This window comes from Cetorhinus maximus, chromosome 4 (genome assembly GCF_964194155.1).
Source record: "Cetorhinus maximus chromosome 4, sCetMax3.hap1.1, whole genome shotgun sequence".
Classification (NCBI taxonomy): Eukaryota; Metazoa; Chordata; class Chondrichthyes; order Lamniformes; family Cetorhinidae; genus Cetorhinus; species Cetorhinus maximus.
In genome coordinates this window covers 81,046,665-81,068,280 of record NC_135882.1, presented here as the reverse complement: position 1 = coordinate 81,068,280, position 21,616 = coordinate 81,046,665, and the positions used below count along the sequence as shown (strand labels likewise).

General features: G+C 37.4%; 1 protein-coding gene across 1 annotated transcript in view; it reads right to left on the bottom strand.

The window, feature by feature from the left end:
- Positions 1-638: 638 nt before the first annotated feature.
- Positions 639-21,616, bottom strand: part of vcpip1 (valosin containing protein (p97)/p47 complex interacting protein 1) — a 49,664-nt gene continuing 28,686 nt past the window's right edge. Inside the window, exons 2-4 of the mRNA XM_078540397.1 lie at positions 16,569-16,655; positions 7,762-8,712; positions 639-3,749 (exon numbers count right to left, since the gene is read on the bottom strand). Of these exons, the coding sequence (XP_078396523.1) occupies positions 7,793-8,712; positions 16,569-16,655 (1,007 nt within the window). The 3' untranslated portion in view covers positions 639-3,749; positions 7,762-7,792. The remainder of the gene's footprint in view (positions 3,750-7,761; positions 8,713-16,568; positions 16,656-21,616) is intronic.

Genomic DNA, 21,616 nt, shown 5'->3' with positions numbered 1-21,616 from the left:
TTCTTCAAGGAAAAACTAGACCTGTCTCTGGCTAGTGTGGGAAGTAGATATTCTATAATATAATTAAGGACCTATCTGATCTCCTGGATTAATTTTCATCACATAACAGGATCTGAGAAGAATTTTCCATTTTATTTTCCATAACTGGCTTTGGTTTATGTTAGGCTGTTTTCATGTCTCACAGGAGATGTGTCTGCATTGTGATGCGCTAAACAGCACAACTATATTGGATTGGCTAGGTTAACGCGTCTGTCAATTTCATATGTGGCACAATGGCACAACAAAATTACCAATGAGTTTTAGAAGCCATGCCTCTCCAAAACTGATGCACGTTTTGAAATGAGTGTTTGGAGATTTTGTTACAAATGAATCACAATTCAAAGCAGCTTAAGTAAATCTAGTTCCTACAGATTGAGCACAGAGCTTGCAATATTAAATGAAGTATTTTCTCTCGAAGCGCAAGAGTTGCACAAATGCAATTAATATAATGGAGGGAAAGTATATGATGCTACTACCTTTGAAAGCATGTTTTCAGTTGCAAAGATGAAATATCAAGATTTCCTCTGTGGGACCAACACATATGTAGTGAAGAAAGAAAAATGTAGCCAAAACAGTTTGAAACATTTTTGAACAATGTGCACGTGAAACATTTTAATTTATTGCACCTTCAATATATGCTCATAACTCATGCTAACAGCAAGCTGGTACTTATAGAATGTACCACTTTTGTTTAATAAGCATTCAAGAAAAGAACTCCAAGTACTGTACAAGTCACTTAAAGTACTGTACAATATATACTATTATAATACACAGGTGTTACATTATAGAGGAATTCATTTTAGATACTTAGTACAGCAACCACAAATATAAACAAACCAAATTTGCTGAACAATTGCCAGTGTTGTCCTGTTTTCATAAATGTCAGTACATTTCTTATTATCTATTATCAATTGTTGTCATTTTCTCTTAAACAGGGACATTTTCTCCACTAAAAATAAAGCATATATACAGTACACTATCCATACATACTCAGGGAGAGTTACAACATGTTCTAATAACTGGATGGCAAACACAGCAAAATGAAATCCAGCTCTGTGGGATATTTAACTTTAGGCCTGCTTTGCACTCCCAATTTATCTACATTCTTATATTTTGTTTTTTAGTTATATCACTTTCTACAGAAAGTCCCATCCAATAATACTTTGCATGAGTTCTGCTATCGCATTTAAAAGGACAAAAGTTGAAAATCCCATGGAAAGATGCTAATGAATTTTAATGTACATGCTTAATGGAGCTGTCTTGTAATCCTCACAAATTACCTAAAAACAAATTCAAAAGCAAATGAATCATTAATGTAATTTAAGGCCCAAACTGCCAGCATACAGCTCATTTCTAAGAGTCATGAAAAACTCACCATTCCTGTGAAATTTAATTTTTATTTTAATCAATATCTTTGTCTGAAAACACATTCATTTTTGCATGCTAAGAATGTAAATATTTATGAAATGTGTAAAGTATACAGCAAGTCTCTAAGCATCTTTAAAAATGATTCAATAGCCATAACGATCACTATAAATTAAATGAAATCTGCCTATTAAAAAAGCAAAATTAAGTTAATATTAAGATTAACAGACAACGATACTGGCTATTCCAAGCACAGTCTAAATGAAAAGCAGAAACACTTAATTTCCTGTTTTTGCGAAAGGGAAATCATTGAAGTTTATTTCCAGAGCATATTTCGAACATTTTGTGTAATAGTGGATTTATGAATCTCTTCTTTTAAAAAATAAGTAAGGCAGACTTATTCTTATGTAATTTTACTGATTAAGGTTTTTGCATTATGATTTCACATACAAGGAGTAAAAACTACCTATTCATTCAGTGGCAATATCAGAGTTTGCATTTCAAAAATCAGAAAATATTTGGTAGTTCTTCCCTTTCCCACTACAACTTAGTCTTGTTAAAATTGTTCATTACACACTATTACTGTAAAATCATCCGCTACAGTTAATAATCACGCTGTTTAACTGCAATAATAAATAGTACCATTACCAGTGACTGCACACACCACAGAATGGCATCTTTAATAGTGGAGAAAGACATCAATCAGTTTTTCTCAGAATTTGCAATCATATAAGAGGAATATAGAGCGCGATGTGTTTGATACAACTTGGGTGTTTTGAGTGAGGATAAAGGAACTCAAATTGTAATTTATTAAAAAAAAGCATTGCAGTGCTTATTTTTGTTTTATTTGCGCCATAGCTAAATACTTGTGATGATATTTTAAGCTCAAGTAAATGGATGAAGATAAGATGATCAATAATAAGCAAAAACTATGAATTAAGCAACAAGAAAATAAATGTCTAGTGAATTTGATATCTTACTTTTGAAACCTGCAAAACTCTACAATTTTGTTTTGAAGCATTCTAATTTTCAATTCCTTTCAGTTGCTATAAGAGTGGAATATTGTACTTATCGTACTTATTTTGCTTTACAACAATGGGTGTGATATCCAGTCTGACAACAGCCTGGAGACTCATATTGCTGGCCAACAACTGTAATGGAAAATAAATACAAAACCAACATTTCAGAAGTTGTGTTTCTTTTAAAAGATAATATTGGATCTTTCCTCCTTTTATTTAACTCAAAGTTAGATCAATTTTGGGGAGCACTTTAGGAAACAGCACCAAAAGTTTTTGGATCAAAAAAAGTGATTTGTGGTGGAGCCCTGAAAAATGCTGAATGAAAGTTCTTAGTTCTCTCCCGACAAATATTATCTTTCAGTGCAACTTATTCTTTTTTTCCCCAAGATAGTTACTAAACTTTAGGACAAAGATTTTTTTCCAATTCTACTTTATCACATACTATCTAGACCAAAACCTAAGATTTTTATATTAGTACAGAATTTTATAAATACTGAATTTGAACCTGTGCTCAAGCAAAGAGGATTTGCAAGTATGGAACTGGTCAGTTTCAAAGCAACTGGTATTCCATCTCTACTTAAGCACTCAGGCAAAACTATCTGCACACAATGGAAATAAACAAAGTGCAGCAATCAAATGTTTTTACTGTCGGTCATTTTGTCACTACCAATTGGATTACTCCTGCACTAAGATCACAGTTTAGTTTGTCACGAAAAAAATCAAACTTTTAGTTATTCTCAGATCTGTGAAGAATATTTCTGTGGAAAGACAATTGATACCTTTATTTTTCATCATGGCTAATCACATTAGATGACTTAGATTATTTCAGCAAAGTGCTAAACCAAAAATATAGACAACTTTTATTAACCCAGGCCCCAGTCCCTGCCCAAGCCTGAAAAGACAGGACAGTGGAATGGCTGTTTGGATATTTCTAAAGAGCACTATATTTATTTTGTTTTAATGGATGTACACCAAATATGACCTTATGCAACTTCACATTCCAGTATTTTGTTTCTAGCACAAACATCACCATCAACTAATATTGCTAAAATCAAATTTTGAATGCATCAGGAAAATGTATTCTTATGAGACTCATCTCTTTTTACCAGAGCTCTCACTGAGAGCTACATCAACAACAGAATATCATTCAAGGTTAAGCTAATAATTATGGTTCTGTGGACTAATATGGGCAGAAGCTGTCATGTGGATCACCAAGAAAAATCTTGCTGTCATGCAATGCATAGGGGGATTGAATCTTATTCTGTCTTTTGAACACGATGAACTCCTTTTGCCAAGACATGGCTCTTGTACAAAGCCCAGCTCTGCCTGTATGGGGGGAGAAAAATTAGACAAATAATTAAATTCAATTTTGATCGTGCAAATTTATTGTCCCCCCTACTTTCTTTTTTCCCCAGAAATTTACAATACATCTTCATCTAACCAGAAGAACAGGATGGGGGAAACAAAATAGTTTCACAGGACCGAACATTACTGGTAATACTGCTTTCAGATCATCCAATGAGCCAATTTTGGTGTGGAACTATTTGTTTTGCTTTCTTCATCTATTCCATCATTCCCATACTCCAATCCATTGGTCAACTGTACGGGGGGCAATGAATTTTAGGACTCAGCTACACAACTTTCTGGTTTCAACAATCAAGCTGTCGACAAAAAGCCTTCCAGCAAGCATTATTTCTTGTAATTTGTCACATTATGTTTAGTGAAATTATCGATGTAAGAATTTGGTATGGTTGATTTAACATAGCAATTGCATTTCAAAAATAATAGATAGTGTATTGCAAGGCTGTAACAGGGATTGAACAAATGCAAACTAGGAGTGGAGAATAGTTTTAAATATTATGTGAACAACCACCACAAGTATTTATTACATCTTTAACATACTCCCTGCCATTTTTAAAATTCTTTTACTGGTGTACACCCTCTTCTCATTACAAGGATTCCCATTTCAACTTGTGTTAACCCTGTTAACTCTTTCGAGTTATCAACAGTCACAGATTGCAACTCTTTCGAGTACAATCACAGTTCTTGGTTTTTCTGGGAGTGGGACATGAACCCACAACCCTCTGATTCAAAGGCGAGGGTGCTATGAACTGAGCCACAGCTTAACCCTGGCAATGTTCCCTTAATTGCTAACGAGCGCTTCTAAGTAGTGTTGCATAATGTGTTAGAGAACCTAAGGGAAGAAAGTAAAAAAAATACTGTTTTGCACTAGGGATGTAGTTGTCTCAGCTAACTGAAAGAACGTGTTTTATTTAAAATATGATTATCTCTTTGACACAGTTACAATATTTATGTGCACTTCCACATGAAAAAAAAATACAGGTCACACTGAAGAACATAAGAAATAGGAGCAGGAGGAGGTCATAGAGCCCCTTGAGTCTGCCCTGCTGTTCAATAAGATCATGTCTAATTTGATTGTGGCATCAGCTCGACTTTCCTGCCTGTCTCCCATAATCCTCGACTCCCTTTCAGATCAAAAACTAACTCAACCTTGAATATATTCAATGGCCCAACCCTCAGTGCTCCATGGGATAGAGAATTCCAAAGATTAATAAATCTCTGAGAGAAGACATTTCTTCCCATCTGTGGTTTAAATGAGAGACCCTTATTCTGAAACTGTGCCCCCTGTTCTAGATATCCCATGAGGGAAAATATCTTCTCAGCATCTATCCTATCAAGCCCCCTCAGAATCTTATATGTTTCAATAAGATGGCCTCTCATTCTTCTAAACGCCAATGTCTAGGCCCAACCTGCTCAACCTTTCCTCATAAGACAAGCCCTTCATCCCAGGGATCAACTTAGTGAACCTTCTCTGAACTGTCTCCAATGCACGTATATCCCTCCTTGAATAAGGGACTAAAACTGTACACAGTACTCTACCCGATGGTCGCAACAATGCCCCATGCAGTTCTAGCAAGGCTTTCCAACTTTTGTATTCCACTTGCAATAAGGCCAACATTCCATTTGCCTTCCTATTTACTTGTACCCAACTGCTAACTTTTTGTGAATCCCGTATGATATCTTGCTGCACCGCAGCATTTTGTAGTCTCTCTACATTTAAATAATATTCTTCTTTTCTATTCTTCCTAACAAAGTGGACAATCTCACATTTTCCCACAATATACTCCATCTGCCAAATTTTTGCCCACTCATTTAACCTATCTATATCCCATTTCAGAGATATAGATCGGTTGTGTCCTCACCACAACTTGTTTTCCTACCAATCTTTGTGTCATCAACAAACTTAGCTACAATACTTTCTATATTAATGACTTGGATGAAGGGACAGTGTAAATAGTTGAGCACTGATCCCTGTGGCACCCCACTAGCTAAAGTTTGCCAACTTGAGAATGACCCTGTTTCCTGTTCATTAGTCAATCCTTTAACCATGTGATTATAATATCCCAACACCATGAACTCTTATCTCTTGTGGTAACCTTTTATCAAAAGCCTATTGGAAATCCAAATGCACTACATCTACTGGTTTCCTTTTATCCACCCTGCTCATTACATCCTCAAAGAAACCAAACAAATTAGTCAAACACAATTTTCCTTTCATAAAAACATGTTGTCTCTGCTGGATTATATTATGATTTTCTAAATAGCCTGCTACGAGTTCCTTAATAATCGATTCCAGCATTTTACCAAAGACAGATGTTAGGCTAACTGGTCTAGAGTTTCTGTCTCCTTCCTTTCTTGAATAGAGGAGTTACATTTGTGGTTTTCCAAGCTGTTGGGATCTTTCTAGAATATAGAGAACTTTGGAAGATTATAACCAATGCGTTCACTATTTCTGCATCCACTTCTTTTAAGAACCTAAGATGCAGCCGTCAGATCCAGGGCACTTGTCTGCCTTTAGTCCCATTAGTTTTCAAAGTACTTTTTCTCTAGTGATAATGATTGTTTAAGTTCCTCCCTCCCTTTTGCCCCTTGATTTTCTACTGTTCTTGGGATGCTTTTTGTGTCTTCTACCATGCAGACAGATAGAAAATACTTGTTCAAAGTCTGTGACTTCCTCGTTTCCCATTATTAATTCCCCAGTCTCTTCTTCTAAAGGACCAATATTTACTTTAGCTGCTCGCTTCCTTTGTATATACTTGTAGAAGCTCTATTGTCTGTTTTTATATTTCTTGCTAGTTTACTCTTATATTCTAATTTCTCCTCTATTTACTTTTTAGTCATCTTTTCCTGGTTTCTATTTTTTTTCCAATCTCTGGCCTGCCACTAATCTTCACAGCATTGTATGCCTTTTATTTCAATTAGATACCAAATTGGTTCACAAGATATAATAAAACAGCTCAAGAGGCTTAGAGAAACACCATCCAAATCTGAAATATGTTTACCTCTTTGTACAGCAATTCCTACTTTTACATAAACACATGAAATTAAAGTTGTAGACATAGACAATTTTGCCCTATTTTAAATGAACTGTTATTTTCCCTACACTTGGGGGAATCACACAGTTTCTGGCTTCTTAAAACCTTCGTGTGATATGTGTGTTTGAAGGAATGGAGTAATCTGTATTGTGATAACAAACATATTTGCATTGCTCTCTCCCCAAACCCCACAATTCTATATTTGCATGTATGCCCAGTCTACAAAACTTGTCTTCCCGTTGTCACATTTTTGAAATGCATTTTGTGCCAAACTTTTGCCATTATTGGCTTTGTCTAAGGAAATGCATTAGCAATCTTACCTCCCCCTGCATTGAGTCAACTTTTCTAATTACAAATTCTATTTATTCCATATTTGTAAGGGAAATTGTCTAGGTATACTTGCAATTACACCCTCCCACCACAGGCACAATTGTTGGACGTCAGATTTTCATCTCCTAGCTTCTCAATCTATACTGCTGGGAAACTCCTAGTTCCAACCAATTCTAATTTTCTACTTCCCAAATAGCCTTACATTTTGGAAATATTAATTATAAAATATAAGTATTATATCAAAATAAGGACGGATATAAGGTTCAAATAGCAAAGGAATTACATCTGTGTGCCCTGGTCCAATTGCTGCTCGCTTTCTAACCCACTTCACCTGAAGACTGACTGCATTAGGCATTGACTCCCAGTGTGCAAGGTGATGATCGATTGATGAATATCTAATGTTTCCAAAATAACCAGATACACTATATCAGTATTTTAATTGACATTTTCCTCCATGCCTCTCCTTCAGCTTACAGAAAAAGCGTTTGAAGGACACAGATTTCTAAATAGTTGTTCCAAAAACAGTGTTATTCATTTCATTTCTTTTACCTCTCCGACAGTGAAATATTCTGTAGTTGTAAAGAACTTATAATGTCTTATTTCAGACTCACCAAGCTTCATAGTATCCATTTTTACATGAAGTCAAGAGTGATCCATTGGTTCAATTGTCCCCTCTATTTCCTGACTATCCATTTCTTCAAGGTCTTCATTCAAAAGGTTTCCATTCTGCGCCTTGCTGGATGGTACAGATGGATGGGATAGCAGTTCCACACCAACAGATGTTGTTTCCATGCTCAAATTCTCATTGTCACCTGCTTGTGGAGTGATTGATGGTGGCTCCAGTGCATCAGTTTGAAGGCTTTCAGTTCTCATTATTAATTGAACTGATGAAGTTGTAGAATGTACTTTTGATTCAGGGACTTCATTAGGTATTGATTGTTCTGCATTTTGATCCTTCAAGTGTTTATCCATGGAGGCTTGAATGGAAGATACCATCTCCTGCAACTTTTTACGTTGTGCTTCAATTAAATTGGGGTCAAGTTGCCTACCGTCTCTCATTGTTACAAAACCTGGCGCCATTCGTATTAGCTGACTATCCCCACTGCTGGACTTGGGTGGGGATGCCCCATGTTTGGGACTAGACCTGCTAATACCATAACTAAGATCTGTTCCCGAAGAACTACCAGTGCTTTGTTTCCTAGGCACTTGCATTTCCCTGCTATGCCTCTGCTCCAACTGTGGGCTACTTGAAGCAGTTCCAAGGGAATGGCCTTTTCCTTGAAAAGCTGTGACATTTGGCATTTGTTCAGATTTTTTTCGCACCACTCCTCCACTGCCAAGTTTCATCCCTCCGTGCGAGGAAGGACTTCCTTCCCTACTTCTTGACCCTCCCTCAGACCGTAATTGACTTAAGGCCTCTTTGATCAGATTGTCAATGTCAGGACCAATGGGGATGTGCCCTGCTGGGTCAATGCACAGCTCCAGCCTATCGTCTGTTCCATTATACACAAATGTCTTACCAGGAAGATGGGGGAGAGTAAAGTGCTTGCCATCTGCCAAACCTGTGCAAAAGAATGAACACCAAGAAGAACATTTTAACATCTGTTAATACAGTTTAAAAACAAACTAATATCTACGATATTAAACCAAAAAATACTCAGGGGTCTGACAGCATCTGGGAGACAGGAACAGAGTTAACATTTTGGATGGATGATCTTTCATCAGAACTGGAAAACATTAGAAATGTAATAGGTTTTAACCAGTTGAAAGAGGGGGAGGGGAGGAAAAAGAATGAAAGTGAAGGTTTCTAATGAGGCGGAAGACAGGAGAGATTAAATGACAAATGAGGTGGTGGCGCAAGGCCAAAGAGAATAGTAATGGGAAAAGTAAAGAAATAAAAGAGGTGTCTAGAAGAGGTGCGATTGGCTGAATGATGGATAGCTGCCATCCAAATGTTGAAACAATAAAAAAGGAGCTAAACTAAAACCTGCAAAGAATTAAGAGACATAATGGGGGTAGGGGTTATGGTCTAAAATTGTTGAACTCATTGTTGAGCTTGGAGGGTTGTAAAGTGCCTAATCGGAAAATGAGTGGAGTTGAAGGAGAAGTTGCTCAAGCTTATGTTGAGCTTCATTGGAAGACTGATAACATAGAAGTCAGTGTGACAGCAAGGTGGACAATTAAAATGACAGGCAGCTGGAAGCTTGAGGTCAAGCTTGTGGATTGAACGAAGGTGTTCAGCAAAGCAGTCCCCCAATTTGTATTTGGTCTTCCCAATGTACAGCAGACCACATTGAGAGCAGCGAATATAATATAATAAACTGAAAGTACACATAAATGGCTGTTCACCAGGATGGATGTTTGGGGCCAAAGACAGTGAGGAGGAGGGAGAGGAAGTAAAAGGGCAAGTATTGTATTTCATGCTCTTGCATGAAAGAGGAGGGGAAAATCTGCTTGGTGGTGGTATCACGCTGGACGTGGTGGAAATGGCAGAGGACGACCAATTAAATAGGAAGGATGGTGGCGTGGAAGGTTGAGACAATGGGAATCCTATCATGGTTCTGGGAGGAATGGGAGGGGATGAGAGCAGAAGTGTGGGAAATGGGATGGATTTGGTTGAGGACCCTGTCAACCACAGTGGGAGGAAATTCGCGGTTGAGGAAAAGGAAGACATATCAAAAGTGCTGGTATGCAAGGTTGCATCATCAGAACAGATGCGATGGAAATGCAGGAATTTGGAGAATGGAATGAAACCCTTACAGGAAGCGGATGTAAGGAATTGTAATTGAGGTATCTGAGAGAGTAGGTGGGCTTAGTGCAAATTTTAGTCTAAAGACCAAACCCAGAAATGGAGACAGAGAAATTGTGGAAGGGAAGATGGACCATGTGAACAAGAGAGAAGGGTGGAGATTGGAAACAAAGTTAATGACATTTTCCAGTTCAGGGTGAGAACGGGAGACTGCAATGATATAGTCATCAATATACCAGAAAAAAAGAGGTGAGGAGGGGATCTGAGTAGGACTGGAACAGGAAATATTCCGTATATCCCACAAAAAGGCAGGCGTAGTTAGGACCCATACGGCTACTCATAGCAACACCTTTTATTTGGAGGAAATGAATTGATTTGAAGACGAAGTTTTTCAGCGTGAAAACAAGTTCAATCAGGCAGACAAGGGGTGGTGCTGGCGGAGACAGGTTGGGTCCCCATTTAAGGAAGAAGCGGAGAGCCCTCAGACCTTCCTGGTGGAGGGTGGAAGTTTAGAGGGATTGGCTGTCCATGGTGATTGAGATGGTTAGAGCCAGGACATTGGAAAGTGTTAAAGTGGCGGGGGGACATTGGAAGAGTCGCAGATGTAAGTGTGAAGAGACTGGACAAGAAGATTTTGGTTTTAACTCTCTTGTTTGTGTTTTTGGATGGCAGCAGTTCATTACTTCGCAATTCACACCTCTGTTGAACACATGTTTTGTTTCTTTACTGTATTTGTCTCATTAACATTCCTCTTTGGCCTTACACCGCCAACGCTTTCGCTCATGTTTTCTACCTTATCACAGGCCTTCCCTTTTATTGTTTTCCACCCTCCCACATTGCTTAAAACCTATTACATTTCTAACTTTTCCCAGTTCTGATTAAAGGGCATCAACCTGAAACATGAATTCTTGTTTCTCTCTCCACAGGTGCTGCCTGACCTGCTGACTATTTCCAGCATTTTATGTTTTTATTTGATTTCCAGCGTCTGCATATTTTGCTTTTTAATGTTTAGGATCTCCATTTCAAAAAAATCATTGCACTGTAATTGAAGAAAAATGTAATTTTACTAGCATCAATGAATTTTTACTTGTGCGTTTCAATGTAGCATCTCTATAAAAATGCTTTTTTTTCAAAAATGAAACACAGGGGAGAGCCCTAGTGACAATTAATAAACAATGCTAATAGATGTCCAATAGGGTACAGGTTACTACAACTATAAACCTAATTTGCATTTAAATAGTGGTTCAATCAACAAATTTAATTGGCATATCAATCAAATACTGATAGAAACACCCTGGTATGGCCTTCCGCTCCCTTAATTTTAAGGGTTTGAATGTTTGTGGCATATAACTGGGTTAACCATGCATCACCAGATCTCTCACATAAAGCTCTATTAGGTCTTTCTCTCCTCTGCCAAAACCATTCAATATTCCAGGTCATCCTGGAATGTGAAGATAACCTCCCGGCTTCTCTTCTCCATTACAAAATGGCTTATTAAATCCCTCACCCCGTCTCCTCCATTCTCACCCCCAACTAGTGCAAGGAACTCTTGGAAGATTGAGGCCATTTGTCCCATAACTTGCGCATCATGGTTGTTATCTATATACCTAGTGCTTTAGTAGCCATGTTTAACAAAATCAAACAACGCTTTATTCAACTCACTAAATCTGTGCTGCTGTTTTCTCTTCTAGCCACCTAGTCTAATCACACTCTTCTGTTCACATCCAATATCATGAAAGAGTCCATTCTGTCATGCAATTATCTAATTCCCATTTAAATTAATTAATGGACTTGGAAAAAAGAACTTGTCTTTACATAGTGCCTTACAGCCAATTAAATTTTTTTTAAAAGGTAGACACTGTGGTAATTTTGGGGTCTGCTTCACCAATAGTTTGTGGAAGCGAATTCCATATTCCAACCACGCTCTGTGTAAAGATTTTTTTTTCTAACCAACCTGGGAAGAGGGTGATAAATTATGCCTGTGCATTCTAGGTATTCTAGAAGAATAAAAACTACAATCCCCATAAATTACACATACAGAATGTGTTACTGAGAAACTATAACTCCACAACCCACATAACAAATTCAAATCCTTGGAATAGAGCAGAACTCAAGCTCCAGTCCTGAAAGACAGAGTGTGGGAGACAATAGTGAGAGGAAAAGTGGAGCAGAAAGGAAGAGAGTTCAATCAGGGTGGAAGAGAGCAAACGAGGAGTGGGGGCTTGGGAGAAGGCCTTTAACCAGTATCCGCTATGAGTGGCCAGAATTAGTCAATTTCAACCATTTACAGAAATTACCCCAGAGAATAATATTTGCCGGCAGTAAGTAAATATATTTTGGTTAAAAACTAACATAACGGTGAGCGTTATCAGGTTAATATACAACAATTATACTATCTTGCATAGCTTCCAAAATATTACACTGAACAGCATTAATTAGTGTTCTCTCTTATGGCAGTTGGGCAAACAAATTATATGTAAGGACAGTGCATCTCTGTCCACTTCTCCCATTATGGATGGGTTTCTGTCGCACTTCTGGCAAAGTTACGGCAGTGGAGTGGGAACAGCTCCAAGGAAATTCCCAGAAAATATTTTTCTCAGCTTGACACTTTCTGAAATTAAAAAGTGAAGTTAACAGTTTTTATTTAAAAATGAGTTGAAACATCCTCAAATTCATCAATCAGTTTGTATTCAAATCAATTTCAAAAACCTCACAAACTAAAAGATTGTTATGCATAAAGAAACAATTTATACTCGTAATGAAAAATTAAATAATTTATTGTTTGGAATTTGAAGATAAATAAAAGCTGCTGCAGATATGTAATTCATACTAACATAAGAACATAAGTAATAGGAGCAGGAATAGACCATTCTGCCCATCGAGCCTGCGTCACCATTCAATATGATCATGGCTGATCTCTGCCTCAACTTCACTTCGCTTTCCATATCCCTCGAATCCCTGAGAAACCAAAAATCTATTGATCTGTCTTGAATATACTGAAAGCTGGAGGATCCACAATCCTCTTGGATAGACCATTCCAAATAGTCACAAGCCTGTGTGTGAAGAATTTCTCCTCATTCCTTAAATGATTCACACCTTATTCTAAGGCTGTGCCCGTGTTCTAAATTCCTCACACAAGGGAAACAACCTTTCAGTGTCTAGCCTATCAAGCCCCTACAGAATTTTATATGTTTCAGTGAGATCACTTCTCATTCTTTTAAACTCCAGGGAGTATAGACTCAATTTACGCAGCCTCCATCATCCCAGGAATGAGTATAGTGAACCTTTGCTGTATCACCAAGGCAAGCATATCCTTCCTTAGACACTGAGACCAAAATTAAACACAGTACTCCAGGTGTGGTCTCACCAAAGCCCTATATCATTGTGTAAGGCTTCCTTGTTTTTGAACTCTAACACCCTTGCAATAAAGGACCACATGCCATTTGTTTTCCTAATTGCTTTCAGAAAAACAACAAGATACCAATGAGGCTAAAGGGAAATGTTTTTCAGGTCTGGCTGACAAAATACTACTAACACATGCTAGAAAAATGAAAAGTGCACTGCATTCACTTGCCAGAGGTTCTACCTTTAGTTGACTGAGAAACAACTCTGGGCAAAAATAAATAGACCAAGTTCAGGTTTTTGGGAGAACCAAATGTCTTGAACTGAATGTAGGCACTCAAAGACAACGTTATAGTTGAAACTAATATCAATGTGAAAAATATAAACTTTTAATATCTCCTAAGTTACAATCCTAATTTGGGACATTGGAATTTTCAGTTACTGTGGGAGAAAAAAAGTAGAATTTCTTTCTTCAAAAAATTACTTTTCAATTGGTTTATCATCTCCCTGGGTTTTCTTGATTATTCAAAATTGATGTTTTCATAAGTCCTTACCAGTTTCTCATTTGTAGCTTTCCAGCCAAATTCCTTATTTTTGACTTGAAGATTCCCTAACCTTAGCATTCAAATTTCTTGCTGTTTCTCTTTGAGTCAATTTGTGATGGAATGTGACAGGAAGTAAGTGTGTTGACTACAGAAAATAAATGTGATGCTTACAGAAAGTGTGCACTATATACCCAAGGCTGGTAATATTAGTAGAGGTTAAAAAGTCAAAGTTTTGCCTTAGATAGGTGACGATGAAAGTTAACAACAAAATGACAAAACTGAATTATTTTAGATTAAGGAAAGAAGACAACAGTTATAAAATATATAAAATCAAATAAAAACAAAATTAAGAAATACTGAAAGCATCAGCATGGATAAAACTAAAAAAAAATCAAAACCTTCATACCTTTACTTTACATATAAAACCAACCCATTTGAGCTCAAAAACTTTGGAGCAGAATTGGATTATATATAATCAAACGTGTAAAAATAGTCAACATTTGGTACCTATTGCATTACATCTACCAAATAACTGATTTATAAAACTAAATGGGAGTCTTGGGAGTTTTTTCAACTTTTATAAATTATAATATCTTGCTGCTTCAAAAATGGCATCTTTTCCAGTAACTGTGTAGAAAAATAAACAATGAGATACAAGCAGACAGCAAAAGCGCAGATTTAAAAAATAAAATAGCTTTATTCCCACAAGTAAAACGGTGCAGCAAAAGCTGGAGCTCCTTGGATGAGGAAAGAAGTTCAAATTAAATTAAACTTGAAAAAGAATACACCAAATCTAGAACTAATAACATGAATGAATATCAAGGAGAAAATAAAAAAATCTAAATGATATTATATTGAGGGAGGGTGCATCTTCCAATGTTTGAAGGTGGCAGGGCAAGATGATCAGGCAGTTAAAAAGCAAATGGAATATCTGGCGTTGTAAATAGGGGCATTGAATATAAAAACAAGAAGTCATGCTGTATCTTTACAAATCTCTGGTTTGGCCTCAGGTGGAATACAATACAATTCTGGGCACCACACGAGGAAGCATGTCAAGGTCTCGGACAGGTTACTTAAGAGGTTCACCAGGACGATAACTGGGAATAAGGGACTTCACTTACATGGAGAGATTGAAAAAGCTGTGATTGTTCTCCTTAGAGCAAAGAAGATAGGCTTGATAGAGGTATTCTAAATTATAAGGGGTTTGGTAGAGAAAATAGTGAGATACCATTTGCTCTGGCAAGTGGGTCAATAACCTGGGATTTAAAATAATTGGCAAAGGAATTAGAGGGGAAAGAGGAAAACTTTTTATCACACAGAGATGGAACGTATTACCTAAAAGGGTGGTAGAGGTAGAATCCTTGGGAACTTTCAAAAAACAATTGGACATGCACTGGAAGAGGACCAAGTAGCAGGCTTTTGGGGTTATTATGTGCTGGGGCATGGGACAAAAATGGGCAACTCTTTCAAAGAGCCAGCAGAGGCTAAATGGCCTCCCTTTTGTGTTGTAAGGTTCTACAATTTGAAGTTTAGAAATGTTCAAAAAGGAACAACACAGGCAAGAATAGATCAGTCGATCTAACGGTAAGCCTCTAGAAGCCATACTGTAGAGTAAAATGAATATGCACTGGAAAGGCATGGGCTAATTAAAAATAGATGGCACAGATTTGTAGAAGGCAAACCAGGTTTGACAAATTTAACAGAAATAATGTACTGATAATGGAAGTGCAGTGGATATTGTGTATGTAGATTTTCAAATGGTGCTGCACAGGAAGTATGTCAATAAAATTAAATTACATAATATTCAAGAGAATAGGAAGTTTGTTCAAGGGCAGAAAATATATACTAGTAACTATTAGATCTTTTTCTGCAGTGATGCGAACAGGAGTCAGTTTTTAGAATCTAGCAAAATTTATAGATGGCATAAAAAGAGGGAGTATGTTTGATATGAAGATGATGTTATGTGACTTCCAACTGCGCCCAGTTTAGAGTTCCCAACTTCAGGAGAGTGGAGTTGGTGCAAAATAAATGGCCTGTTTCTGTGCTCTGTCAGTTCACTAAAGTCTTACATGCAATGAACTAAGCTAAGAATTAGTCACCTTTGCCTTTTTATTAATCAGAAAATAGGTTAACAATGCTCTTCTGGTTCTGTTGTGTGTCAATGAAGTAGTAGCAAGCTTTAAACATTCATTTAGATGATTGTTCAGTTGATAAAATACATATTTTGATTGCCTAAGTGGCAGCTATAAGGTTCCTCAATAACTTCAGTGTGAAAACGCTCTATTAAACTTCCCTCCACTCAGAAAATTAAATTTTTTGATGTTTTTCAATATAGAAAAAGATGTGCATGAAATTAGTTCAAAAAGTATCAAGAATTTGCATTTATTAAACAGAAGTAGTTAAAAGAACATGAAACTCAATGAGGAAATGAGTTGTGCAGTACTGCTAAGCACTGCAGTTCCAGTGCTCAAAACCATCAGATAGAAAAAAAGTGCAACCTTATACATATCTCAGTTCACAATCCCTGTTAATATGATCAGAAAGCCTCCATATGAAGACCACAGCATTTTCTTGCAGGGTGCAACTGCAAATAAAATAAATTATATAATGGCATTCAGCCAGTTGGTACATCATGTCTCCCAGCAGCTAGCTATAAGTGGCACTGGGAGAGCAGTCATTTCTGTAGCAGTGGCATATTATTTCCGCTTGAAAAAATGATGTACTTTTTCCCATTAAATGAGGATCTATAAAATGATGAAAAATGCAACACGATTCACCTTACCTACGTCTTTCTTCATTGTGCTATAGAACACTCCACCTTGTTCAAATAAGTGTGGTAACTTCTTTGCATATGACCAAACATCTTCTCCTAAAAATGAAACAAAACACATTTTTTTATATAATTCTTAGGAGGGTAAAATTCTGATTGATTTTACCACTTAAGAACAGAAAATTGTAATAATTACTTACCTCACTAATATCTGATTACAGAATGTCAGAATATGTTATTGAATGCAACTACCATAATTTCATCTGAAACCAATTTTATTTTAAAAAAACAATTCATATTTTTCACTCTTTACATTCTCAAACTTGATCCTTTGCATGGTTCTAAGTAAAATAGAAGCATGCAAGAATAGTTTGAATTACTGGCTGTAACATTTTACCTCAAGGTATGGAAGTACCTCACATGAACAACTTAGTTCAGACTGCTTCAATAACATTAAGCCAAAATTAAACTGGTAAGGTGAGTCATGTTGCTTCTGTCAGAATGGCCCCAATTTTGTGTTAGTAATGATGGTGAAACTGTTGGCAATCACCGTCATTACTTCTCTGAAACTGACAGCAAGCTTTGGAGTCCGTACGTGTGTGGTTAAATGTGGAAATCTGGAAGTTATATGAAATACGAAACAGGAGCAGAAGCAGGCCATTTGGCCTCTCGATCCTGCTCTGCCATTCAATAAGATCATGGCCAATCTGTTTGCATTGAGTTCCACATTCCCATCTACCCCTGATAACCTTTGATTCCCTTGCCAAACAAGAATCTATCTACCTCAGCCTTAAAAATATTCAGTGGCCCCACTTCCTCTGCCTTCTGAGGCAGAGTTCCAAAGTCGCACAACCCTCAGAGAAAAAAATTCTCATAATCGCTGTCCAAGAAGGGCGACTCCTAATTTTAAAACAGTACCCCCTGGTTCTGGATTCACCTACAATAGGAAACATCCTTTCCATGTCCACCTTGTCAAGACCATTCAGGATCTTATATACTTCAATCAAGTCACCCCTCACTCTTCGAAACTCCAGTGGAAACAAGTCCAGCCTGTCCAACTTATCATAAGACAACCCACTCATTCCAGGCATCATTTAGTAAACCTCCTTTGAACCACCTCCAACTCATTTACATCCTTCCTTAAATAAGGAGACCAAAACTGCACAGTATTCGAGATGCGGTGTCACCCATGCCCTGTATAACTGAAGCAAACGTCCTTACTTTTACGTTCAATTCCTCTCGTAATAAAGGATAGTATTCCATTAGCCTTCTTGACTACTTGCTGTACCTGCATACTAACTTTTTGTGACTCATGCATAAGAACACCTAGATCCCTTTGCACCTCGGAATTCTTCAGTGTCGTTCTCCGTTTAAGTAATACTCTGCTTTTTTACTCTTCCTGCCAAAGTGAACAACTTCACATTTTCCCACATTATACTTCATCTGCCAGATTTTTGTCCACTCACGCAACTTATCTATATCCGTTTGCAAACTCCTTATGTCTTCTTCACAACAAACTTTCCTACCCATCTTCATGTCGTCTGCAAATTTAGCTACCATGTCTTCGCTCCCCTCAACTACTCAGGTTATTAAGCACTCATGTGGGACTGGGGCAACAGTTCCCGTCAGTGGATCTATGTTTCCCCCCCCAGAGTGTCTTGTCATGGTTCCCCAAGACTGCAATCAAGTAGAATAATTAACTGATAGAAACAAGCTTGCCCTTATAGGCTATTAGTCTCATTGTCAAAACCCTTTAAAAAGTTCTATTTTGATAAATTAAGTATAATGGGGGTTTATATGACTTACTAAATTCAGAATCACTGGACAACCTCACTGGCACTGAAAAACTTATATTTCTGAAATGTCAAATTTCTCCATTATGGTTTGAAAAAAAAAATCACATTTTTAAAATAAATAATTTTTTGAAAAGGTTTATGCTATTTCAGTTGCTACCATAATCCCACGTATGTGTTGCAGTTATTTATTTCATTCTGTAACATTTTCAATTACAAGTGAAAAATCCAGCGGCTCTTACTTCCTACTTTGCTATCTGAATGCTTCAATGTGATGAGTTGCTTACCCTGCTTGATTATATCACTACTGCTGGGTGTCTGGATTTAACTTTGTCTTGGTGCCAGATTCAAACTGACATTGGGAAAAAGGAAACTCATGCCACGAAGATCACTAGATCTCTGTGGGCAGCTTTCTTTGAGGACAACAGTGACTGCTGTCTCTTCACTGCTGACTGTTGTAAGGATTGTTTGGTGTCTCATGAAAAGATCTGGGGGCTTGTATGGTTGAACATTAAGTATTTATTAACACTTCATAACAATATACATCTCCAAGGTGTAGCCCTGACTATGAGCGATCTCCAGGCTGGCTTCTTCCACACTCTCCATGTACACAGTCTACCATCATGTGACTCTCTACATCATCATGTGGGCAGTACAGTTTCCTTGGTCGCACATTAACCCTTAATAACCTGAACACCCTTATACTACCCTTCCCCAAACCTTTAGTCAAACATATTTATAATACAATCTTTATTTCGATGTTACCCCTTCTACCATTTCCCTCCACCCCCAACCTCAGGTCTCTGACTTTACAAATTTAGATGATCTAGAGTCTTTACAGTTCTTCCAGATCTTGTTCTTGTCACATCTGGAGGAATGGTAATCTCAGTTGCTTTGGGCAGATTTTGTTGGGTTTGGAGTTGAAATCACAGTATTCGGTATTTCTGATACTTGGGTGTCTCCATCTTTCTGCACTCCTTAGAGTTGCGTTTCTCTTTATCAACAACCCATTTGCTTTGTTCGGACATCGTGGGTTTGCCCCATGCCTTCTGAAGGGAATGTTCACTCTGTTCCTGGAGAGAACTCAGATTTTCTTTTTCTGTGGGATGCGCCATGATCTTCCTGGAAGTTGAGATTTCAAAATTGGAACCTTCATTTCCACTTGTTTCACAATTTCACTCAAATATTTGTTTACTCTTTTATTTTCCAATTATTATTCAAGATTATGAATCTTTTCATTCAGCTCAGCAACTACTCTGGTGAGTACAGTTGCCTTTGCTTCAGAGTTATCTGCAGAATCCTTATACAAGCTTAACAACTTTACCTGGACATTCAGTTCCTTTCAGAATCTTTCTTCCATGGTCAATGACTGCTCCTTAGACTCTTTCAATTCACTCGCTAGATCCTCAATCTGTTTCTTAGAATTTTACTTACCTGCTTTTAAAGTCTGGATTTGCTCTTCCATACTGCGCCTCTCATCTTTCATGTTCTTCAGACTGGATCAAAGTTCAAGAATTTCATTGCTCTTTTCATGATGGAATTCCAACATTTCATCAGTTTTTGTTAATTCTGCATTCAACAGTAATTCCTTTTCCTGTTCTAGGCATTTTCCACGATATCTTAGTAGAGATGTCTGATACTTGAAGTTCATCAAGTTCTAATTGAAGATCCATCTTTGATGAATTTGCTTCTACAAGTTTATCATTTAGATGTTTCAAGTCCTCTTTCAAGTGTTCTACTTCTTATGGGCAATACTCCAGTGTTCTCATCAGTTCTTGTCCACCAAACTCATCTTTTGCACGTGAAACTTGGTTGTCTACACTGAACAGTTTTTCCTTAGAAGAGCCTAATTCCTGTGTGCTACACTTCAAGTTCACATTCTTTAATTTTACTTCTGCTAGTTGTTTCCGAGACTCTTCATGCTCCTTTGTGAGAACTTCAACTTTCTCTTGCAACCGTTTAACTTTTTTACGACATTCTATGTTCTTGATTTTCATTTCAGCCATGTCATTTTTCAACAACTCAATGGTTCTCAGTAAGTTTGAGGCATCCAGTACTTTTCCTTCTAGTTCCTTGATCTTCAGCATCGGATTTAATTTCCCAATCTCATTTCTGTCTTTTCTTTCTCTGTCTTCGCCAAGCTTTGTCCTTGTCTTTCACATTGGCATCAGTGTTGGCCAGGCCTGTCTCTGCCAAGTCTTAACTTGTTTCAGTTTTGTAATTGTCCTACTCACCGCTTCAATATCCACTCGCAAATTCATTTCAATGCCTCCCCTTTGCCATTCAGCTGGTTCTTCAGCTCTTCAGTTTCTTTCTTGTATCTCTTGGCTTCCTCCTGAAATATTGAATATTGCTGAGTTTTCTTTGCCAACTAGTTCTTCAGTTCATTCAGAGTGACTTTGAATTAATTTTGCTTCTCTTTATAGTTTTCCAGAGGAACAAACTTTGACCTGAGGGATCAATGTCGCTTGTGAAGGTCCTTCAACAGGTTTTCTTTGCGAAGCTTAATTGCTTCATCTTGAGTTTTCTTGTAATTCAGCAGAATCTCAACTTTGTTCTGCTGTTCAAGGCAGTCTTGATTTCTTCATGCTGCTGAAGGGTTGCACACACCTTTTGCATTTGATCTTGGAGGACGATTAGCTGTTCTTTCAGCTGTTTATTGTCTTGTTGACCTCCTGCCAACTCATGCTGTGCTTCAGTGCATTGCTTCATCGCTACTGATAGTTCCAACGTAGCTTTATCTTAAGTAGCATTCAGAATATTATTTTCTAACTCATGTTTTCTCAGGACCATGTATTGATTCTTCAAAGAGTATTTCAGGGCAGCAACTTCTTTAAGTACCTTTTCTACCTGCTGTTGTTCCTGGCTATAACCTCTGGTTGAGGTCTTTCAACTCAGCTTTGGTACAAACGCTTTCCTGTGGAACAGCTTCATTTCCTTTTTGAAGGTTTTGTTTCTTTTTGGTTACATCAGATAGCTTTTCTTCATTCAAAGCCATCTGTTCGCTCCACACTGCCACCTGCTATTGCAGTTTGGGTACTGTGTCAGCATTTTCAAAAGCTCTATTTTTAAATCTTTTTAGTTGCTTCTCAGCCTCTTATTACTTCTATACTAAACTCTTTGGCTAGTGCACTTAATTGCGCTGACATGGTCTGACCACCCTGTGTTTTGCTTGGGTGTCTCCCTTGCCCTGAGGTCTCGTCGCCATTTTGGTGTTTTATTAGGAGTGTTCTATACCTTTTTTTTAATGTCTGCGTTTTCAATAAT